The sequence below is a fragment of the Canis aureus genome, chromosome 19 (assembly GCF_053574225.1).
Source record: "Canis aureus isolate CA01 chromosome 19, VMU_Caureus_v.1.0, whole genome shotgun sequence".
Classification (NCBI taxonomy): Eukaryota; Metazoa; Chordata; class Mammalia; order Carnivora; family Canidae; genus Canis; species Canis aureus.
This window is the reverse complement of record NC_135629.1, coordinates 53,313,028-53,337,100: the sequence shown is the minus strand read 5'-3', so window position 1 is coordinate 53,337,100 and position 24,073 is coordinate 53,313,028. Positions and strand designations below refer to the sequence as shown.

The 24,073-nt window shown below is 46.5% G+C and overlaps 1 protein-coding gene across 2 annotated transcripts in view; it reads left to right on the top strand.

The window, feature by feature from the left end:
- The window catches only part of INSR (insulin receptor), a 135,228-nt gene that overhangs the window by 15,593 nt on the left and 95,562 nt on the right, over nt 1–24,073 (top strand). For both annotated transcript variants that reach the window (XM_077860064.1, XM_077860063.1), the window contains exon 2: nt 961–1,512. In XM_077860064.1, coding sequence (XP_077716190.1) covers nt 972–1,512 — 541 coding nt within the window. In that variant the 5' untranslated portion in view covers nt 961–971. The remainder of the gene's footprint in view (nt 1–960; nt 1,513–24,073) is intronic.

Below are 24,073 nucleotides of genomic sequence, written 5' to 3'. Positions count from 1 at the left end.
CTGTGACCCTGTGCCTGGGAGGAGGGCAGGTTGGGAAGAAGAGTCCTTGAGGGAGGAGAATTGACAAAACAAATTCAACTACCCTTGCCCCATTTTGACACGGGCAGCTTTATCCTCATAAAATCATCTCCTTTTTTTTTTAATTTTATTTATTTATTCATGAGAGATGGAGAGAGGCAGAGACAGGCAGAGGGAGAAGCAGGCTCCCCGTGGGGAGCCCGATGTGGAACTTGATGCCAGGACCCCGGGATCATGACCTGAGTCAGAGGTGGACACTCAACCACTGAGCCACCCAGGCTCCCCTCTTAATAGTGTGTGTGTTTAAGTATTTTATTTATTTATTTAAAAGATTTTATTTACTTAGAGACACACAGACAGGCAGAGACACAGGAGGCAGAGGGAGAAGCAGGCTCCCTGCGGGGAGCCCGATGTGGGACTTGATCCCAGGACCCTGGGATCATGACCTGAGCCAACCACTGAGCCCCCCAGGGCCCATAAAATCATCTCTTGAAGTTCTCCGAAGTTGACTCGCCGGGGTCGGCTCCCCTGCCCCTTCTGCACCTGCTGTGTTACTCAATCCCACGTAGTCCTAGTGTCTCCACCACGTCATATTCGACGGGGTGGCTCTAAGGCCGCTAACAGTACCTCCAAAGGACTTACGTGCTTTGCCTTCTGCAAGTGGTGACTTAGGGACAGACCCTCTAGAGAAAACCACGCATCGGGGCTCGCTATGGTGTTTGTGGGGCCCCGGTGTGGAATGGAAACATGGGGCCCCTTGCTCAAAAATGATTAAGGATTTCAAGATAGATGGAAGAGCCCCGAGCCCCAGGCAGGGCCCTTCTGAGTGGGTCTCGCGACTCAGGTTGCACACCTGCGAAGCTGGCCCTGCCACTACTTCTTCTAACCCATCCGTGGCATGTTTGCTCACCTGTCTTGCTTTCTGCTTGTTTTTCCTTCCAGTGTGTCCTGGCATGGATATCCGGAACAACCTAACGAGGCTGCATGAGCTGGCCAACTGCTCGGTCATTGAAGGACATTTGCAGATACTGTTAATGTTCAAAACGAGGCCCGAGGATTTCCGAGACCTCAGTTTCCCCAAACTCATCATGATCACTGATTACTTGCTGCTCTTCCGGGTCTATGGGCTGGAGAGCCTGAAGGACCTGTTCCCCAACCTCACGGTCATCCGGGGCTCGCGCCTCTTCTTCAACTACGCGCTGGTCATCTTCGAGATGGTCCACCTGAAGGAGCTTGGCCTCTACAGCTTGATGAACATCACCCGGGGCTCCGTCCGCATCGAGAAGAACAATGAGCTCTGCTACCTGGCCACCATCGACTGGTCCCGCATCCTGGATTCTGTGGAGGATAATTATATTGTGCTGAACAAAGACGACAACGAGGAGTGTGGGGACATCTGTCCAGGCACTGCCAAGGGCAAGACCAACTGCCCTGCCACTGTCATCAATGGGCAGTTTGTCGAGCGGTGTTGGACACACAGCCACTGCCAGAAAGGTATGCGGGGGGTGCAGGGCTCTGAGTCGCCTCTCATGCCTTGTTGGTTAGAGAGAAGCTGGAGGCCTTCGTGGGGCCAGGGGGTGGCACCCTTTTTCTGCGGGAGGGGTGGAGGGGCCTCTGATATGAAGCACTTCTGACTTTGCAGGCTGCTTGGTCTCCCATAACGACTCCTCAGCGCCGCCCTTGTGGCAGGAAAGTGGTCTGCGTGGCACATAGACACGTGGGCATGGCTACATTTCAATAAAACTTTATTTACAAGCCAAGCTGGGGGCCAGGTTTTGTCAACTCCTGGGCCGGGCAGTGGAATGTTCCTCTTGCTTGAGAAGGCGGGTGGAGGTGGATGCGTGCGGACTTCGTTGTGGGGGGGAAAGAAAAAGTTTATTTCTTCTCTGATTATAGAAGTAAGATCGCTCAGGGTAGATGTCTGGGAAAAGAAGTGGGTCAAGGAAGGAAGCACAGCCACGGTCCTTACTCTACCATTAGTGGGGCTACTTCCTTCTAGTGGTTGTCTCGTGTCTTTATTTATTTACTTACCTCTCCCCGTCTTTGGACAGTGAGGTGATTTCCAGTTCTCAAGAGAAGGATGAACATTTTGGGATCAGAGCTTTATCGAGCAGTTGTTTCTTTAGGCCTTGCTCCTCCAGAAGTGAAATTTCTGGGCCAGAGGCTCTGGATGCCAGTTGCCAAATGACTTTGCGGAAATGTCGTGTTGACGGGCGCTCCTCCTAGCATTGGCCGACAGGGAACACCTTGGCCGGCTCTGAGTGTTGTTTGAAACCTCTTTCATAATTTATTGGAGGGAGGGGCCGAGGTGTTGTCATTGTTTGTATTTGCATTTCTTTGATTGCTATTGGGGTTGAGCCTTTTAAAACATGTTTATCATTTGGGTTTTCTCTTCCTGTTCATATGCTTTGTCCAGTTATCTTTTAGTAGGTTAGTGGTTTTCGAAATCCTAGTCAATGCGTGGTTTTCATAGATGAAAGCCATTGACCCTCTGCCAATTGTATTTTCAGACATTTTTGTTCAGTGGTGAAAACGCTCTGGATGTCAGTTGCCAGAGAAGCTTCAAATGTTTATGGAGTCTGGAGCTGGATCTCTGCGTGCCTCTCATGTTACTTTATGTTTAGAAAGTCCTTTTCCATCTGTAAAATGAATGTTTTTTTTCTCTTTTTTCCAAATTTCCTATTTTAATTTTAATTATCATTAAGAAAAAATTCATCTGGGATTTTGGGATCTATGTGCATGATTCAAAAGGATGTCCCTTTCCCCCAAAATAATTTGCTGGGGTCTCACTGCTGTTTATTGCAGAAATTTATTGCTTTGTCTTTGATTTGGGGTCTCTTTCTGGATGTCCATAAATATGTTCCCTGCACCAAGGCTGCTCCTGTTCTAATCAGTGTACTTTTATAATGTTTTCATAACCAGGGAGACATGTTCCAAACACACACCCGTTACTTTTTTATTGTTTTGACTCTTTCATACATCATGAAATTCCCTGGGAAGAGTTAGTGAACATGAGACCGAGGTGGGAGAAAGTGAGTGGGGGTGCTTAATGGTTGTATCACTAAAGATACAAGGGAAGGGACAAAGGAGGGTCTTCTCCCCTGAGCCCAAAGCTATTGGGAAGCCACAGAAGGTGAGTCCTGAGTACAATCCACAGAATTGTCAGTGAGAAGCCATCTGAGCCTTGGGGAGGAGCCCCTCTGAGGCCCAGGTGTTGGGTTGTGGGGTAACAGAAGGTGAGAGTGAAAGCCACACCTCTTCTGAAAGGTTGGGCGGGGAAGGGAAAGAGAGCCTCGTTGTCTGAGGATGGAGGAGGGTACGATGATTATTATACTGTGGAGCAATCTTGGAGACGTTGGCAGGTCAGGGACAGAGAGAGTCGAAATCACAAAGTTGGGGCAAAGTCTCAGAGAAGTCGAGTGACTACTTGTGGGTTTGGAATTTTGTAGAACAGGCAAGCTTCTGATGCGTGGGTGGGCAGCAGGTACGGGTGGATGAACTGGGAGCCATGGATTTGGGGGGGGGGTTGGCATTCACGATGGTGAGGGGAGAAGGGGATGTTCAGGATCTATGTCACAAGGGCACACGGCTGCAAGGGGAGCACTGTTATCCTCATTTTAGAGACCAGAGGGGTTCCTTAACTTCCCTAAGGCCACACAGCTAATAAAAGACAGCTGGGGTTCGGGCCAAGGCCGAGACACAAAAAAGGCAAGGGTTGGGGGAGGGGGAAGGCTGTCCCCTCGGTTTAGAAATGGCTGAGCCACTTGTAGTTGGGGCACCAGGGAAATAGGGAACATGCTTTTATTATTCCAATGCTGAGGTCTCCAAATTTAGGTCTCTTGTTTGAAATGCTCCGGGCTCTTGTGTCTTGAGATATAATTTAAGACATTCCTCTGTGGATTTATTTCTGTACACATTTTCGTCAAAATATCCAGAATGGTATTATCTGCAGAAATGTCCCTGATGTGAGCAGTTTTGTTTTTTTTGTTTTTTTGTTGTTTTTTTTTTTTTTTTGCTTTTTTTTTTTCTTTTCCTAATCTCTTGCTTTTGAGAACAGCCTTGTTTTTTTCTGCACTGGGGGCTTTGTCATGGGGGAGGGTGTGGCTCTGCACATATTGCTGTGACCACCTGCTGAGGTACGTGGCTCCTGGCATCTGGCCTTGCTGTCAGCTGCTCCGGGTGCGTGATCAGAGCTGAGGACCCCTCGGCGAAGCATCGTCCTCTCCTAGTAACAGATGTTGAAATGATTGTTCTTGGAACCCGTGCCCCTGGCCTTTTCTTTTTCCCCTTAATTCCTTTTATTGCGGTAAAATGCAAATAATATAAAATTCACCATTTTAAGTTTTCTTCTTATTCTTTTTTAAAGATTTGGGATTTTTATTTCTTATGATTTTTTTTTAAAGTAAGCTCTCTACCCAATGCGGGCCTCAAACTCACAAACCCGAGATCAAGTGTCACGCGCATGCACTATCATCTCAGCCAGCCTGGTGTGGGCCCATCCTAAATATTTTTAGGTGCACAATTTAGTGACATTAAATATACTCACACTGTCGTGCAAGCATCCGCACCATCCATCTCCAGACGTTCTCATCTCCCCACATGGAGACTCTGTCCCCATGAAACACTGACTTTCCACTCCCTCCCCTACCCTGGCTCCCACCTTCTACTTCCTGTCTGTATGGATGGGACTCCTCTCGGGACTCAAAGAAGTGGAATCCCATAGTGTCTGGACTCCTGCCATTGGCTTATTTCACTGAGTATGTCTTCCAGGTTCATCCACGTTGTGTGTGTGCATTGAACTTCATTTTTCAGGCTCAATGATCTTCCATTGTGTGGTTGGACCACATTTATTTATCATCATCCATAGATGGGCTTCCACATTTTAGCTACTGTGAGTAAGGTTGCTGCAAACGTGGGTGTATGTCTCTGGCTTTTTATTATTTATTTATTTTGATATTTATTTATTCATGAGAGACACACAGAGAGAGGCAGAGACACAGGCAGAGAGAGAAGCAGGCTCCCTTTGAAGAGCCCGATGCGGGACTCGATCCCAGGACCCTGAGATCACCACCTGAGCCGAAGGCAGATGATCAACCACTGAACCACCCAGGTGCCCCCATCTCTGGCTTTTTATTTTATTTTATTTTTTTTAATTTTTTTTTATTTATTTATGATAGTCACAGAGAGAGAGAGGCAGAGGCACAGGCAGAGGGAGAAGCAGGCTCCATGCACAGGGAGCCCGATGTGGGATTCGATCCCGGGTCTCCAGGACCGCGCCCTGGGCCAAAGACAGGCGCCAAACCGCTGCGCCACCCAGGGATCCCATCTCTGGCTTTTTAAATGCTTATGCTTCCTTGCTGCCCTGGCCTTTGAAGGCTTATCTAATGTCCGGTGAGACTCGAACACAAAACAGACCAAAATGAGCCTTTTGAGGATGCTCCCCCCTCTCAGGAGACAGCCCCGTGGCCAGTGAAAAACTATCCATCAACTCGTTTAGTTCTCTAGAGCCCCCTCAAATGCTTCCCGGAACGTCGAGAGCCGTTGTCTTTTTCTTGCATGATTGTCAGGCTCTGGAGGCTTTTAGGGTCGGGGCCAGTGCTTGGGATGACGGTGTCAGATTGTTCTCTGGACCCGGTTTATGCATTCTCCACAGTGTCCCTTCTTCATCCTGTTCTCAATGATGCTTTAAGCAGAGAAAACAAAGCAAGGCTAAAGGAAGGCCAAGGTAATGAAAGGGAAAAAATATCATTGTGATGTGGGGTTTGAAGTGCTTCTTCTCCATCACCCTGCCCGCGGGTTTGGGGCGCAGATTCCAGGGGAGGCCAAGTGCGACAGGCCTTGGATGGGCAGGGTGGAGATGCAGGACTCGACCCCAGCAGCCTGGGACCACCACCTGAGCCGAAGGTGGATGCCTAACCACCTGCGCCACCCAGGCTCCCCTGGTGGCTAATATTGCCATGGACTATGTGACAAGGCACACTTGCCGGGAGGGTTCTAGGCGAGGGCTCTCTGTGGGTGGGAGCATGGGTCGAAGCCCCAAATTTGCCTTTGGGCCTTAGAATATCTCCCTTCCCCCAAATCACTGTGTCATTAAGACCCCGAAGGTTGGCCTCGCCAACCCTTTTTCAGAACTGCCTGGAGACCTGTTTTGCTCCTCACTGGTCATGAGCCAGGTCAAGCCTCTGTCTCCTGATCCAAAAGATGGGGACAATTATGGGACCTGCTTGTCAGAGTTGTGGTTTGGGAATAGGTGAGGTGGTACAGGGGGTGCATTGAACCCAGCACCTGGCACTCTGCGAGTGTTCTAGAAGCTTCCTGGGGGGCGCCATGGGTCCTCTACCCTTCTGAGCAGACCAGCCGCTGGGTGAATACTTGCCAGGGGTTGGCTCCAGTTCTGACTTGGGGCTTAGGGCAAGCAGAGGAGAGCGCCCTGTACGACCTGCCCACGAGGGGTGTTGGACCAACAGCCCAAGGGGAAGACCCCTCTGCCCACCTGGTGTCTTCACATGCTCCAGACCTCCAGCTCTGGGCTGTTGGGGGCATCAGAAGCCACAGAGCTTGCTTGACCAGCTGCCCTAGCCAAACCTACTGGCATTTTTTTTTCTGGGAGGCCACCCCAGCTGCTTGCTGCCAGTCAGAGGAGTGGGTGAGGCTGGGACATGCAGGGTGCCAGGAAACTGGCCGCGATGCCACATATGACATGGGCGGGAGTGGAGGAGCAGACAGTGGAGGGAGGCAGGTCTCTCCTCCCTGGGTTTGATACATCTTTGTTTCAGGTTCTCTGAACACTGGGGAGCCCTATTTAGATTAAATATAGAATATTTAATTCTGCCTTTGACTTTTAAAAAAAATTATTTATTCATGAGAGACACAGAGAGAGAGGCAGAGACACAGGCAGAGGGAGAAGCAGGTTCCCTGCGGGGAGCCCAATGTAGGACTCGATCCCGGGACCCCGGGATCATGCCCTGAGCCAAAGGGAGATGCTCAACCACTGAACCACCCAGGTGCCCTTGCCTTTGACATTTTAATAATCAGAATCTTCTTGGTCACAAACGACTTATTTTGTGGCAGGCACTGCTCTAAGTGCTTTGCTTGTAACACTGCGTTGAGTCCTCCTCTAATTGCTTCTCACAGACGAGGCCACGGAGGCCCCCAGAGGATAAGCCACTTGCCCCCGATCTTGTGGCTAGTGAACAGTACAGATGGGATTCCAACTGGAAACCCAGGCGTTCAAGCTCAGAATTTGAGCTCTTCACCATGAGGCTCTCCTGCACCCAAGGTGGAGATTTGGGGAAGTACAGAAGACAAAGGAATAGAGGGGAGGGGGAAATCCCCTAGAATTTTCGCTGCCAACATTCTGGCTGCTCCTCCCTCCCTCCCTCCCTTCCAAATTTATTTATTTGTGAGAGACCCAGAGGGAGAGGGAGAGGGAGAAGCAGGCTCCCTGCAGGGAGCCTGATTCAGGACTCGATCCCAGGACCCTGGGGTTAGGCCCTGAGCCTAAGGCTCAACCACTGAGCCACCCAGGTGTCCCTGGCTGCCTTTTCTTATAGCTTTTTTCATCCTGCCTTAAGTTAGCTGCCTCCTCCCTCAGGCTAAGATTTCTTGAAGACAGCGACGGTGGCTCTCCTTGCTGTGTCCCAGCACCCGTCATATAGATAAGCAATGGTATCTTTGACCGCTCAGTCCCAGCTGATATTTATTGAGCACCTGCTAAGCGGTAGGCATTCGACTATCGCTGCCTCATGGAATCCTCACCACAGCCAGCTTGCGAGAGGATGGGATTCCCATTTTACAGAAGGGGACACTGAGGCTAGAGCGGTAAGTAAGAGACTTACTCCTGGACACTTTGCTGGGGAATGGTTTGACCTCAGCCTTGTCTGGTGTCCTTGCCTGGAGGTCAGCAAACTGATCCGTGGGCCAAATCTGACCCATCAGTGATTTATGTGTGGCCCATGAGCTAAGAACGCTTTTTATATTTTACAAAGTTGTGTGTGGGTGTATGTGTGTGTGGAAATCTAAAGGATAATATTTTACGAAGGGTGAAAAATGCTGTGAAATTCACATTTCAGTGTCCCAAAATACAGGTTCATTGGAACATGGCCAGGCTCGCTCTTATATTCATTTACATAATGCCTGTGGCTACTTTAGTGCCATGAATAGTTGCAACGGAGACTGTATGGCTCTTTACAGAAAAAATTGTGCCCACCTTTGTTCTTGGCTACATACCTTATAAAGATGGGGTAGAGGCTGTTGTCGTTGGAAATTGGGAGCATCCTTGCATCCGGCCAACACGGTATTCCTGCCCCTTGCTGGCACTGAGGGGAGGGGACTGTGAGGCATGGGGTGCTGTCCTCACCTTACTTTACATCAGGAGTTCTTGTTTTGGTTGGGGAGTCAAAAGGCAGGAGTGAGTTACCCACTCAAAGCAGCCCAGCTGGCAGGAGACGTCACAAGGCAGGCAGGCCACCCAGCCCCCTTTCCTGTTCCCCTCCAAGTGAGTCATCGGATTGGTGGTTCTAGATACGTCTGGAGCCAGAGCACCTGGAAATCACGATGTTCTCTAGATAATATCGTTGCAGAATATTGATAAATTAAATTCCTTTGTGGCTGTGTCACTGTAGTCTCTGCAGAAAACAGGAAAGTCTAACTTGTGCACATGGGCATTGAATAATAATGATAATGATAATGATAATAATAAAATATGGTGGATTGTGTAGCATAATGGGCCATTTGAATTTTTGATCCATATTCCTTTTTGTTTTGTCGACAGTCTTTTTAAAAATCTAGGAGAGGATTAAAAGCACCGAACTGAAAAAAAAAAAAAAATCCAGGGTCATTGTAATTTCCTTATCATGGAGATGACTGGAATTTTTAAAATGAACTTCTGGCTTTGGGGATGACTGGATTTTATATAGCAGGAAGGAGCAAGTGCTCCCGGTTCTCCCCAGGGTTGATGACAAGTCACCATTGGCATTTGTGGAAGGTTGGAGTGGTTTGGTTCCACTGGCAAGTGATGCTTAGAAAGAGGGTAAGAAGGAAGGGTGTTGGGCACCTGGGTGGCTCCGTGTGGTTGAGCGTCTGCTTTTAGCTCAGGTTGTGGTCCTGGGGTCCCAGGATTGAGTCCCATATTGGGCTCCCCACAGGGAGCCTGCTTCTCCCTCTGTGTCTCTCATGAATAAATAAATAAAATCTTAAAAAAAAAAAAAAAAAAAAAGGAGGAAGGGTGTTCCAGATGGGTTGAATGGCAATGACAAAAAACATAGATGCCTTTTGTGGGCAAGATTAAGGAGGCTGCCTCATGCTGTGCAGAGGCTCAGACCATCCCATGCTCTGGATGCCAGATGTTTTCCTGTGGCTCGAGGGAGAGGTCTTGAAGGTTACATTGGGGCTGTGTTCAGGACGGCCTGTTTCACTGATAGTGAGTAAACAGCTGTGCCAAACCAGGCATGTTGCTGGGACCTCAGAGTCCTTGCTGAGTTGGGGAAGAAGTCAAGGATGTCACTATAAAGTTATAAGCTAGGTAGGCAGAAAGTGTTTTGGGAGGCTGGAGCATACACTGAAGGAAGGTAGACCAGTTGACCGCATTGAAATCTTTAGTAGTGAAGATTCAGATCAAGTTTGAACGAGTGCCCGGCTTCCTGGAGGGGGCTTAGGGGATTCCAATGAACTATTTTATCGCATAGAGAAGTAAATTGGCCCAATCTTTTTTTTTTTATTTAAGATTTTATTTATTTATTCATGAGAAGCACACACAGAGAGAGGCAGTGACACAGGCAGAGAGAAAGAGGGAGAACCAGGCTCCATGCAGGGAGCCCGACGTGGGACTCAATCCCGGGTCTCCAGGATCAGGTCCTGGGCTGAAGGCCGTGCTAAACCGCTGAGCCACCTGGGCTGCCCTGGCCCAATCTTTTGGAAGAAGGTGGTGTAGAGTTAAATACATAATTATGGAAAGGTGGCCGTCTGGTAACTTGGTAACTGGTCTGACAAGTTTTTCTTTTATTCCCTCCTCCTTGACGAAATTCATTGACCAGTTATTTCCCACCTTGTCACCAGACCCTTTGTCAGGATTAAAATCTGTTCTTTGTGACTGAACACCTGAAATGTCCCCAGGGAGTTCCCGGGGACCTCAGGTCATATGGGGCTCAGAAGCCAGCACCATGCAGTTGTCCTTGTATCCACACATCTGTCCCTGATAGAACATTCCCTTTCCCAGTGAAGAGTTTCAAAATTGTATCCCCTCTCTCCTCTCCTGCCCCCCATTCTTCCTCTCTCTCTTCTCTCTCAGGCTTGGAGGGTGTCTGTGCTAGCTCAGGCTTAGAGATAAATACTGTTAAATAGGATACAAAAAAAAATTACTTTCCTCTGGGGCCCCATTGTTTGTCATGTGTGGGGCCATATGAGTGGCAGCCATTGGGCTAATTTCCTTCAATTCTGGGTTTGGGAAGTGACCCAAGATCTCCCAAGCCAGCCTTAAGCCCCAGACACGGGACAGAGAGGCATGGGATGAAGCGTGGATCAAATGGCGCTGGGGGGCATCTGGTAGATAAAAGCCCACAGTCGTCAAGTGCCTGGAGGGTTTGGGGTAGAGGGTCCTTTGAGCTTTTTATTAGAGAAGTTTCTTTGCTGCTTCTTTTTTTTTTGTCTCATCAGGTTGGGTCTTGGGTCTTGAATGACCTCCCCAGGCTTGCTGGCTGCTGTCTAGAGAGGGAGGCTCCTTGATGAGCTTTTTCTAGAGTGTTTCCAAGTTCTTGCCTATAAGAAACTGTTATGCTTGGAAGATGTGATAAGGACCGGGTTTCAAGTATTCACAGAGTATGCACAGAGTGTGCACAGCCCCAGTGTTGCTTATTGACCGCCTGCAACGCTTGTCCCTGGGCAAATGGATTCCTGCCACAGCTACCTTATTAGTGGTGTGGAGGTTAAAGGTTTTCACCTTTGCAAAAAAACTGCTGGCTCTCACAGCAGGAGATACGGAAAAGCAAGACAGGCTTGATCCGAAGCATTCAAGATTTCTCTTCTTTAAAGAACAATTTTTTTATTATGGTAAAATGCACGTTAGTGCATTTTAAAAACTGTTAGATTTACAGTTAGTGACATTTGGTACATTCGCGGTGCTGTGTGACCATCACCGCTTTATACTTTTCATCATTGGACAAAGGAGCTGTGTCTGTTAACAGTCTGTTTTCAATCTGTTAGAAAGAATTACTAAATGATCCATGAGTTCCACTTCTAGATGTATCCCCCCATCCCTTCCCCAGCCCCCACTAATCTGCTTTCTGTCTCTGTGGGCTCACCTATTCTGGATGTTTCAGTATGAATGGAATCATGTGCTATGTGGCTTTTTTATGTCTTCTTCTTCTTTTCTTTTTTTTTTTTTTAAGATTTTATTTATTTATTCATGAGAGACACAGAGAGAGGCAGAGACATAGGCAGAGGGAGAAGCAGGCTCCCCGCGGGGAACCCAATATGGGACTCGATCCCTGGACTGGGATCATGCCCTGAGCCAAAAGCAGATGCTCAACCCCTGTGCCACCCCGGTGTCCCTATGTCTTACTTCTTTCACTAGGAGTAAGCTAGTGGTTTTGTGGTTCACCCACGTTGTAGCATATATCAGGACCCCATTCCTTTTCTTGCTGAATAATATTCCATTGCCTGGATATGCCAGTCTTGTGTCTCCATCTACCAACAGATGAACATTTGAGGTGTTTCCACCTTTTGGCTCTTGTGAGTGGTTTTGCTGCAAACATTCATTTGTGTACAAGCTTTTGTTTGAATACTTATTTTCAATTCTCCTGGAGGGTATATATCTGGGAGTGGAATCGCTGGGTCAATTAGTAATTCTGTCTAACAGATTAAATCAAGATTCATTTATTTCTTTTTTAAAAATATTTTATTTATTTATTTATTCATGAGAGACAGAGAGAGAGGCAGAGACACAGGCAGAGGGAGAAACAGTCTCCATGCAGGAAGCCTGATGTGGGTCTCGATCCCGGGACTTCAGGATCACACCCTGGGCCAAAGGTAGGCACTAAACCGCTGAGCCACCCAGGGATTCCCCCCCCTTTTTAAAAATAATTATCAAAGAAGACACAGATTCAGAAAACCAAATAAAGTGAATGTATGGCCTAATGGCTGCTCCTTCCCTTTGGGCAAGGCTGTGGCTCTTTGATAATTTATATATTTTTTTAAAGTCTGAAAATTCTTTTCTGTAGTAAAATGGTATTCATTGGTCTCTCTGTTTTTAATGTATAATAAACAAGGGACAGACTGAACTTGGTGATGAAACTTTGTGTTCTTTATGAAGGCAACTTTTGCTAAGAAAATTATTTTTATGAGTGAACGAGGTATGAAGGTTATTTGCAAAGGACTTTTACAAGGGCAAGGGGAAAAAAAGCCCCAAGAAGTTGATCTTAGGGCTCGTGGTTCTATGGAAGACAGAGTGGATAAGACCTTGAAACACATGCCAGAGGGAAGACAACAGATAAATCTGAGAAAGGAGAGATGTTCCAAATGGGGACGAATTGGGTTTTTTAAAGATTTTATTTATTCATGAGAGACACAGAGAGAGTGGCAGAAACATAGGCAGAGGGAGAAGCAGGTTCCCTGCAGGGAGCCCAATGTGGGACTCCATCCTGGGACCCCAGGATCATGACCTGAGCTAAAGGGAAACATAACTGCTGAGCCACCCAGGTGTTCCCCACATGGGGATGAATTTGATGAAGAAAAAAAGTTGAATTGTCTTAAAGATGCCCATGTGGGGGCACCTGGGTGGCTCAGTCAGTTTAGTGTCTGGCTCTTGATTTTGGCTCCGGTCATGATCTCAGGGGTGTGGGATGGAGCCTGCTTAAGACTCTCTCTCCCGGGGTGCTTGGGTGGCTCAGTGGGTTAAGCGTCTACCTTTGGCTCAGATCGTGATCTCAGGGTCCTGGGATCGAGCTCTGCATTGGGCTCCCTGCTCAGCGGGGAGTCTACTTGTCCCTCTGTCCCCCACCCTTGCTGCTAATGTGCTCTCTTTATCTCTCAAATAAAGAAATGAAATCTTAAAAAAAAAAAAAAAAGCATTTAACTCTTGGTTTTTGCTCAGGTCGTGATCTCAGGGTTCTGGGATGGAGCCTCACATCAGGCTCCATGCTCAGCACGGAGCCTGCTTAAGATTCTTTCTCCCTCTGCCTCTCCTGTTCATGTTCTCTCTCTCTCAAATAAATAAATCTTTTAAAAAAAATTCTCTTTCTTTCTCTGTCCCTCCCTGTGCTCCTGCCTGCACTCTCTCTCTCTTTCTCTCTTTAAAAAAAAAAAAAAAAAAAAAAGCCCCATGTGGTTTAGAGGAGGGTATAATTCTTCACAGACTTTTTTTTTTTTTCCACAGTTTTGAAAGGATGCCTTTGAAAGACAGCCACACAAGTCCAGTGCACTGCTTGACTTGATTTGGGGACTTCTGGCCATGGGGAGTTTACAAGTCTCTCACGTTGAGGGTGGCAAATAGCAACATGGGCATCTGCAGGATGAGAAATAGGAGCTGGGGACATGAGAGAGGGAAGGGCACAGTGGCACACTGGCCGGCCTTGAGGTCTTGGGAGGAGGGAGGCAGGGAGCTAAGGTGGACCCAGATCATAAAAGTTACAAATTCTGAATCGCAGGGGCACCTGGGTGGCTCAGTGGTTGAGCGCCTGCCTTTGGCTCAGGTCGTGATCCCGGGGTCCTGGGATTGAGTCCCGTGTCTAGCTCCCCACAGGGAACCTGCTTCTCCCTCTGCCTACGTCTCTGCCTCTCTCTATGTCTCTCATGAATAAATAAAATCTTTTAAAAAAATTCTGAATTACAGAAGCCAGAGAATGACAATGACCCCATCTTGACCCACAGTGTGAATATTGCCTGCACAGAGACAAGACACGTTGCTGTTTTTCCCGACTTAGCGAAGGATTGCTTGAGAAGGCTTTAGCCAGCCAGGCATGCTCAGTGGGGATCAGCTCTTAGGGATCTGTTCTTGCTAAATGCATAAGTGTACGATGGCATGGCAGGCTGTTTTATTTTAGAGGACAGAGTATTTCTAGAAGGCTTTCTTAGGTTTGGGGGTAACCCCGCTTGCCTCACACTGTTCTCCTCTGAATGTCTTATAATTGCTGCTTCCCCTGGATGGGTGGGTGGGCTTCAGCTGCTGAGGGTCCCACCTCTGGTGGCAGTGGAGAACCAATGTAGTGAATTCCAGAGCTGGGCTCTCCCTAAGGTAGCCCTTCTGGTCACATGGGGCAAAGCTTAACTGCATTAAAATGAGATGAAATGAAACATGTATTCCTCGGTTACACTCACCACGTTCAGCCATTGCAGATGTAGAGCATTTCCATCATTCCAGAATGTTCTGTTGGCCAGCGTTGTTCTAGAGCATTCCCATCATTCCAGGATGTTCTGTTGGCCAGCGTTGTTCTAGAGCATTCTCATTCCAGAACGTTCTGTTGGGCAGTGTCACTCTAACTTCCATCATTCCAGAACGTTCTGTTGGGCAGCGTTGGTCTAGAGCACTTCCATCATTCTAGAGCTTTTCATTCTGTGGTTAGATATAGCTCTCAGGTCAGATAGACCTGGATTTGAATTCTATCTCTGTGTGTGACCTTGGACAAGTCGACTGGCTTTTCCGAGTCCGTTTCCCCTTCTGAAAGGAGGGAATGGCAAAGGACCCAACTCTCATCATTTTTTTTTCACAACTTATAGCTGATATCCCCTCTTTTGATAAAAATAAAAATCTTATTCCTCTGCTTTTTTTGGTTTTGATTTTTTTCCCCACTCTTAACTGTGAAATAAAACGTTGAATTGTTTTTCAACCTTTGTGCCTCCTTGAGAGCCTATAGAAGAGAGGAAGGAGAAACTTGGGAAGGTTGCACACATAACAAAGGGGCTATTCTAGGTATATATGAATGAGAAGAGGAACAAGGAAGGGGTAGGTGTGTGGAGTGGGGCATGAGAGTGTCATCAAGAATGGGGGATACGTCAGCTCCTTCCTGGCTTCTCTTTTCTCCCAGGGGAACAGGGAACAGTGCTTTTCAGTGTAAGCAGAATAGAGCGGGTGTAGCAAAGAGGAAGTAGCCTCCAGATGGGGAAGGCACTGAGGGAGGGGACGCCAGTTTGATTTTGTTTTTCTGGCTCAGCATTGAGCATCTCAGTCAACTCATAATTGCTGGTAATGGGAATCTAGTCAGACCAACTAAAACTATGGTGCAGGGCAGGTGGTTTATTGGGAGGACATAGGGCCTTCTCTTGGAATGTGTATCAGCTAGCTTTTGCTGTGTAACAGATCGCCCTGAAACATAATGGCTTTACACAGCTGTCATTTCTTTTGCTCACGATTCTGGGGGTGAGTGGGGCAGGTTTTCTGGGCTGGACCCATCAGCTGACCACAGACACAGGCTCGGGCGGCTCAGTTGTGAGTCTGGGACCAGCTGGTGGCATGGGTGGTGGCTGGATGATCTAGCATGGCCTCAGTCACATGGCCGGCGGTTGGTGCTGGGCTGTCAACTGGTTTTCATCCCTGTGGCCACTCATCCTGCAGTAGGCTGGCTTATACTCGGATCACATGATGGTCTGGAGGTTCCAAAAGTAGCAAGAGATTAATCCCTAGAGCACAAGTGTTTTCCAAGTCTGTGTTTGCTTCATGTGTGCTAATTTCCTACTGGTCAAAGCAAGTCACGTGGCTGGGGCAAGCTAGAGGCAGGAAGGAGCATAGACTCCATCCCCTGGTTGGATGGGAGGAATGTGTGGTGGTTTTTGCCATCTACCACAGAACCCCAGGGCGGGAAATGCCGTGGCACTCTTGAGACATTTTAGCCAGGATGTAGAGCTTGATCAAACACCCAAGACTGTGTGTGGTGTAACTGAGAACCTAAAATGATTTTCCTGAGCAGTTATTTAATTTCCTGAATTCCAATGATGGAATAATCGGTTCCTTTCCCAAAATTACTCTTGATGTTTTCTTTATCATTTATTAAATTCAACCAAACACCAGTGGCCTGCTTCTGGGATACCAGTTCTGTTTCATTCATCTGTGTCTATTCTTTTTTTTTTTTTTTTTTTTTATTCATGAGAGACACACACACAGAGAGGCAGAGATACAGGCAGGAGGAGAAGCAGGCTCCATGCAGGGAGCCTGATGTGGGACTCGATCCCAGGACTCTGGGATCATGCCCTGAGCCAAAGGCAGACGCTCAACCACTGAGCCACCCAGGCGTCCCTTTTTTTTTTTTTTAATTAAAAAATTATTTTTTCATCTGTGTCTATTCTTACTCCAGTATCATACTGATATAATTACCGTAGATTTAGAACCTGTTTTATTAGTGGTAAATCTAGCATTTCCTATTGGACTTTTTCAAAGTGTTTATTTTTCTTTCTTTTTTTTTTTTTAAACAGAATTCTGTTTTAAAATTTTTTTAATTTTTTTATTTATGATAGTCACAGAGAGAGAGAGAGGCAAAGACATAGGCAGAGGGAGAAACAGGCTCCATGCACCGGGAGCCCGATGTGGGATTCGATCCTGGGTCTCGAGGATCACGCCCTGGGCCAAAGGCAGGCACTAAACTGCTGCGCCACCCAGGGATCCCAAGTGTTTATTTTTCTGATTGCACCCAAGAATCTCCAAATCTACCTCCTCCAGCATATGTAAAACCCATCGAAATTCTTATTCGAAAAATTGTATTAGATCTGTAAATCAGTTTGAGAATGTATACCTTAGTATTTTAATATTTTTCCTTTCCCTTCAGGGGTGTAATCAGTTTCTCCATTTGTTCAAATCTTTTTACATTGTTCTTTTAAAAATATTTATTCTCTATATTTCTTGCTATGATGATTCCTGTATTGTAGGTTTTTTTTTTTTTTTTTTGGTAAATATTTATTTATTTATTTGAGAGAGAGAGAGGGAGAGAGAGCACGTGCGCCCATGAGCTGGGGGAGGGGCAGGTGCAGAGAGAGAATCTCCAGCAGACTCCTCACTGAGCTGGGAGCTGATGGGGGGCTTGATCTCACAACCCTGAGATCATGACATGAGCCAAAATCAGGGGTTGGATGTTTAACCGACTGCGCCACCTAGGCACCCTTGTATGTAGAGTTCTTGTTCAGTGTTGCTACTGTGAATGGGCATATTTATCCCAAATCCAGATCCTTTAGTGAAATTGATTAGTTGTGTTTTAATTTTTTTTGTTCAATGTGTGCAATTTTATCCTCTACAAATTTTGGTCATTTTTTTTTAACCCTGTCTAAATGTTGTGCTTCTCAATTTAGTTTTAAGTCTTATTCTATTGGGCAGCCGAGGTGGCTCAGCGGTTTAGCGTCGCCTTTGGCCCAGGGCGTGATCCTGGAGTCCCGGGATCGAGTCCCACGTCAGGCTCCCTGCATGGAGCCTGCTTCTCCCTCTGCCTGTGTCTCTGCCTCTCTCTCTCCTCTCTGTGTATTCTCATGAATAAATAAACAAAATCTTAAATCAATCTATCTTATTCTATTAACTCAGGCCTCACGACTAATATTAAATATTCAACAGTGGCATTACCTGACATCCATGGTTAGCAGTTATCCTCATATAAAATCATCCTTACTTTCCTGCAGTAAACTCTACTTGGTTGTGGTGAATTATTCTCATAGTATAATGTTGAATTTGATTTGCTAGGTTTGCCTTGTTCTGGTTAGTTTTTATTATTTTGGGGGGATTTTTGCCATCTCTGTTCATGAGTGAAATTGTGCTAAGCTTTTGGTTTGTTTGATTTTGCAATCTCTTCATTAGGTTTTATTATCTGATATTCTAGCCACATAATGCGAAGTAGGCAAGTTTCCATTTTACATATTTTAGAATTATGGCATCAGGACTAATACTCACTTGAATAACCAGTTATTTGTTGGAAAAAATCACATGGTGTTATCTAACATTCTGGGAAAGTAATTCTTTGAGAACCTTTGAAAATTTTCATATTAGAGTGTTAGAGAAATCAGCTAAATTTTTTTTTTTAACCTCTGGTAAGATCTTTTTGAGTCCGCTTTTGTGATCTATAGTTTCTTTTTTTTTTTTTTTTTTAAGATTTTATTTATTTATTCATGAGAGACATAGAGACATAGGCAGAGGGAGAAGGAGGCTCCCTGTGGGGAGCCCAATGCGGGACTCAATCCCAGGACTCCGGGATCACAGCCTGAGCCAAAGGCAGATGCTCAACCATTGAGCCACCCAGGCACCCTTGTGATCTGTATTTTCCTAGCAATCATTTTGTTGAGATTTTTGGATTTAATGGCATGCTGTTATGCTTGCTATACTCTTGTTTGTATATTTTCCTTACATCTATTTAGATTTCCCAGTTTTACTCTCCCCCCCGCCCCCGCCAGGAAAGCAGATGTTGGATTTATTTATCAATTCCTCCTCCAGGGCAGCCCCAGTGGCTCAGTGGTTTAGCACTGCCTTCAGCCCAGGCCATGATCCTGGAGTCCCAGGATCAAGTCCCACGCTGGGCTCCCTGCATGGAGCCAGCTTCTCCCTCTGCCTGTCTGTCTGTCTCTGTGTGTGTGTGTGTGTGTGTCTAATAAATAAATGAAATCTTTAGAAAAAAATTCTTTCTCCACAATTTATTAGTTACTTAAAGGAATCTTATTTTTTTCATTTTTATATTATTTTGAGCCATGCTTTTGCCTCCCCCCCCACCACCGTGTTTAATGTTTAGATGACTCACCAGACACCCAAATCCTTTTTGAAATAAACTGGGGAATTGAATGAATGAACGAGTAAAGAATTTGATAATGTTCTTTGAATACAATTAAAGCTTTTAAGGCCATAAGTTCAAACCCCGAACATGGCTTTGGCCGCCCTCCAACCTTTTGGCTATGTAACATTCTTGTTTTCAAAAGAATTTGTGAATATAATTTTGATTTGTTATTTTTTAAAAATATTTATTTATTTATGATAGTCACACACACACACACACACACACACACACACAGAGAGGCAGAGACACAGGCGGAGGGAGAAGCAGGCTCCATGCACCAGGAGCCCGACGTGGGATTCGATCCTGGGTCTCCAGGATCGCACCCTGGGCCAAAGGCAGGCGCCAAACCGCTGCGCCACCCAGGGATTCCTTGATTTGTTATTTTTGATAATCACTATTAGGAAAGCAGCTCATAAGGGCCAACTCACTTTCAATCGGTTTAAGTGATGAGAATGCTCTGACTTAATCTTCATCGGCACTCTAGGCATTGTCCTTGCTTTACAGCTGGTTTTAACAGCCAATGAAAAACCAAGAGTGCCACAGGAGGGAAAGTGACTTGCCCAAGGTCATGCAGGTAAGCAGTAGGGGTGGGGCTAGGCCTGGCATCTAGCCCAGGGTCTGTTTTGATTCTGAACCACGTGCCTTTTGTGACTCTGCTACGGGCCTCTCCAGTTGAGTGAGTTTTAATCACTAGTCGTTAGGGTTTAAAGAAAAATTAACTGTTTAGCCTAATGGGTCGTCTCAATCTCCAGTTGATGGGATTAAAAATTTAACTTGTCCTGACTTGTAGAGTAGCTGCATTTTGTGTGGCCTCTTGGTTGCCGAGTGACTGTTCGATGGATGAACAGCTCCTACAAATGAATGCTGCTCAGAGCCGCCAGTGTAGGCAAATGTAGAGTCAGAGCTCCCAGTCTACCCTGGGATGTCCCCCGAGCTGGACATGCACATGGGGTGTGGAACTAAAGACTTCACTTCGATGGCAGAAGATCACTGGCCTCCCAGAGCTGGGAAGCTTTCTTATTGCTCACTGGCTCTGTCATCCCAGCTGCCCTGCCTCCTGGGACAGCTGGAACTGGTGTTTTGCAAAGGCACTTTCTCCTTTTGTCATTATGTGCTTATGGTTTTGTGATGCTGGCTTGGAGGAGCCCGGGCTGGGCCAGTGCTGAACTTGACCTGTGGGCTGCCCCGCTGTTTGGCCCTGGTTGCTATTTCTGGGTCTTGCTCTCAGCGTGAGGATGCTACAAGGCAGTGTGACTTGTCGTGACGTCACGTGGTCAAACCTTTCCTTTAAAATGGTCTGTGATTCATCTTTATTTTTACGGGGCTGTATCATGTTAGAAGTATTACAGTAGGAGTTTTCGTTTGAAATCTAATAAAGGTTTTAATCTGCCATCTGGAGTCTGTGTTCCTTACGCTTTTTTATTGTTCATGACTAAGAGCGGTGTTGGGCTCGGTGGTGGTGGTGGTGGAGGGGGGTGGTTTGGCGGTTCTTATCTGCCGGGAGAAGAAGGTCCAGCATCCAAAACCTAATTTTTTTTGTCGTGGCCGCAGGCGGAGGCTGAGAGCTGAGTGCTGATCCTAAGGAGTCCTTCCTTGGAGCAGTTCTTTTCTTTTGACCGAAACCTTTTATTTTTAATAGCTTTTTTTTTTTTTTAGATTTTATTTATTTATTAATGAAAGACATAGAGAAAGAGGCAGAGACACAGGCAGAGGCAGAGAGAGAACCAGGGTCCATGTAGGGAGCCCGACACAGGACTTGATCTGGGGTCTCCAGTATCACACCCTGAGCTGAAGGCAGACGCTCAGCCGCTCAGCTATCCGGGTGTCCCTTATTTTATTTTATTTTATTTATTTTATTTTATTTTATTTTATTTTATTTTATTTTATTTTATTTTATTATTTTATTATTTTATTTTATTTTATTTTATTTATTTTATTATTTATGATAGTCACACACACACACACAGAGAGAGAGGCAGATACATAGGCAGAGGGAGAAGCAGGCTCCATGCACCGGGAGCCCGACGTGGGATTCGATCCTGGGTCTCCAGGATCGCGCCCTGGGCCAAAGGCAGGCGCTAAACCGCTGCGCCACCCAGGGATCCCTATTTTATTTTTTATTATTTTATTTAATTTTTAATTTTTTAATTTTTTCTTTTTTAAACGCGATGAGTTTAGGCAGGTGTTTCTCAATCCAAGCACTACTGACATTTTGTGACCGAATAATTTTGCATTGTGGGGGCCGTCCTGTGCATTGAGGGATAGTAAGCGGCATCCCTGGTCTCCACCCACTAGGCGCCAGTAGCGTTGTCCCAAGTTGTGACAATCGAAAACGTCTGCAGGCATCACTGCCACATGTCCCCTGGTCGAGAGCTACTGCTCTAGTGTGAATATCCTCGTTACCTTCATTTAGTCCAAGAAATAGCACCTTGCCGGTTCCCACTCAAGCCCCTGGATGGGCCAAGGGTCCCAGTCTCTCTTACCTCTCCCCCCACCCCTCCCTGCCCAATAATCATTGTCCTGACCTGGAATAATCATTGCCTTGTGTTTCTGTATACAGTAGTCCCCCTTATCTATGGCTTTGCTTCCTGTGGTTTTAGTTACCTGTGGTCAGCTGTTGGCAGCAAGCAGATCCTCCTGATGAATGCCAGAGGGTCACGAGTCACCTATGTCCTATCACGTAGGCATTTTATCATCTCACCCCATCACAAGAAGGATGAGTACGGCAGAGTCCGATATTTTGAAAGAGGGAGACGGAGAGAGAGCACATTCACGTGACTTTTGTTATAGTCTATTGTTACAATTATTCTACTTCATTATTGACTATTCATCTCTTACCGTGTCTGAGGTCTAAGATACACCTACGTACGTATGGGAGAAACAAAATATATAGGGTTTGGTACCATCCTCGTTTTCAGGCATCCTGCAGGGATCTTGGAATGTGTCCTCCATGGGTAAGAGGGGCGCCACTGTCGATTGCATTGCAAATCCCTAGATGCTGTGGTTTAATCTTGCCCATGTAAAAAACAAAACAAAACAAAACCCCCCCCCAAAAACATGTATTAGATCTTTTAAAAAATTGATATTTTTTATTTCTTAAGTTATCTGTGCTTATTTCTGAGGAATATAGGTAAAAGGAAAAGTATCAGGTCACCCTAAAATCCACCCCCACCCCCACACATGGCTTTTAAATTTTTTTTTGGCTTTTTAATTTTGATGAGAAATCTTTCCTAATTGTCGCTGCAAACATATGTGTGTCAATTGAAATCCTATTATGCGTTCAAGAAAATGAGGTTACATGATGCCATCTGATGCCTGTGTTGCAATCTGCTTTTCTTCCTCCCTTTGGATCTGTTCTTACTCTCTCTATGTAAATATGAATCTATATTATACCTTTAATTCTATATAAATATGATCCTATCTCATACTTTTAATTCCTGTATTGGTGGACATTTTAAGGTTGTTTCCAGTTTATCATTGGCGTGAGATCATGCTGTGACAGAGATTCTGATGTTTACGTTTGTTTACTTCTCTGATTGTTTTCAGCTTTTATTTTTTCACAATTTTATTGAGATATAATTTGCAAGCAATAAAAAGCACACATTTTAAAATTTTATGAAGAGAGAATGCAGAGTGAGAGAGAGAGTATATAAGCAATGGGGAGGGGCCGAGGGAGAAGGAGAAACAGGCTCCCCACCGAGCAGGGAGTCCGATGAGGCGGGGAGATTGTGACCTGAGTGGGAAGGTAGATGCTTAACTGACTGAGCCACCCACAGGCTCCAAAATGCACATATTTGAACAAAATAATGCAAAGAGCTTTGGCAAAAGTATATACCTGGTGCTCACTCTGTGTTGGACCCTAGTCTTAGAGCTTTATAGGTATTGATGCATCTCATCTTCTTGACAACCCAAAGAAGTAGGTGCTGCTGTTATTCCCATTCTGTAGATGGAGACACTGACTCCAGAGAGGCTAAGTGGTTTCCCCAGGGTCACACAGCCAGTACCTGCAGTCTTCCTTCGTCTCCCTGTGCTTTCCTAGTTCTCACACTTCTGAGATCGTGGGTGAGTAAGTAGCTGAACACCTGCAAGCCTCAGTTTCCTCATCTGTAAAATGGGATAGTGGTACCTCTGCAAGTGGGTTGTTAAGGTCAGTTGGTAATGTGGGGGGTTAATTCCTAACCGCTTGGTTCCTGACTGGAAGCATCTTTCAGAAGTGAGAGCTCTGTACCCCACCAGCCCCCACGTGGTTCCAACCCCAAATACCTCCATCAGACTGTCCCTGGGCAGTTCTGCTTTTAGTGTCAATTTTCCCCTGGATGTTTCCTTCAGGGGCAGTGCCTGGTGTCACCCTATTTAGCCAGTTTGAGCGAGGGACTGGCTTGATTCTCCCCTGCAGCTCCTCCTTCAGCCCAGGCTGGAGCTGAGCATCCCATGGGCACCCCATGAATGTTGGAATGAACTTTTCTCATTCAGGGCGCTGGTCCAGGTAGGTCAGACCTCGCTTCTGTGTGTTCATATCTGGGAAGGTAGCTTTAGCAGATAGATTTTGTTTCCATCCTGTCTTATAAGACTGTCCTCTTGTGATTACTGGGGCCTTGGGCATCCGAAGGACTTGTGAAAGGTTTGAATCAGAAGGAAGAAAACTACAGCAGCAGGATTCAAAGGCCTGTATTTGAGCATGTATTTGATGCTTACTGTGTGCTGATGAGCACGCCAATCCTCAGGACAACCCTCTGAGGGATAAGATGTTAGCTTCCCCGTTTTGTAGAAGAGGGAACCGAGGCATCAGAGGGTGGCCTGACCAACGTGGCAGCTTCTGGGCCCACTCTGTGTAGTGTGGCATGTGCCTATATGTGCAATGCCTGGTGGCAGCCTTTACCCACCTTCTTCCAGCGAATCCCTCCGCTGGTGTCCCCATGTGGACGGCCACCGCTGCTGGCTGGGTCCCCGCCAGCCTTGCAGGGCTGTCGCTGGAATCGGTTGCAATGTGCAGCGTGAAGCTGCTTGGTCAGCTCTGTGAAATCCTGTACAAAAGCGAGCTGAAACCCAACAGGGCTCGCGTCCTCCCACTTTGTGTTGTTACAGTTTGCGTAACTCTTCTCTCTGAGACGGAGGTGATAGGATCTGAGGGCAGGTATCAGGGGCTCTGGATCTCTGCAGGAGGCCAGGCGTGCCCTGTGGTGGTTTGGTGTTTGTGTTCTGCAGAGGGGCGGCCCGGGCGGGTCTCTGATCTGCAGGTGCCCTCGTCACTCTGGCTGGGGCTGTCACATGACGACACGGACCTCTTACGCTAGCTACCAACTCCTGGGGCTCTCCCACACGGCTTCCCG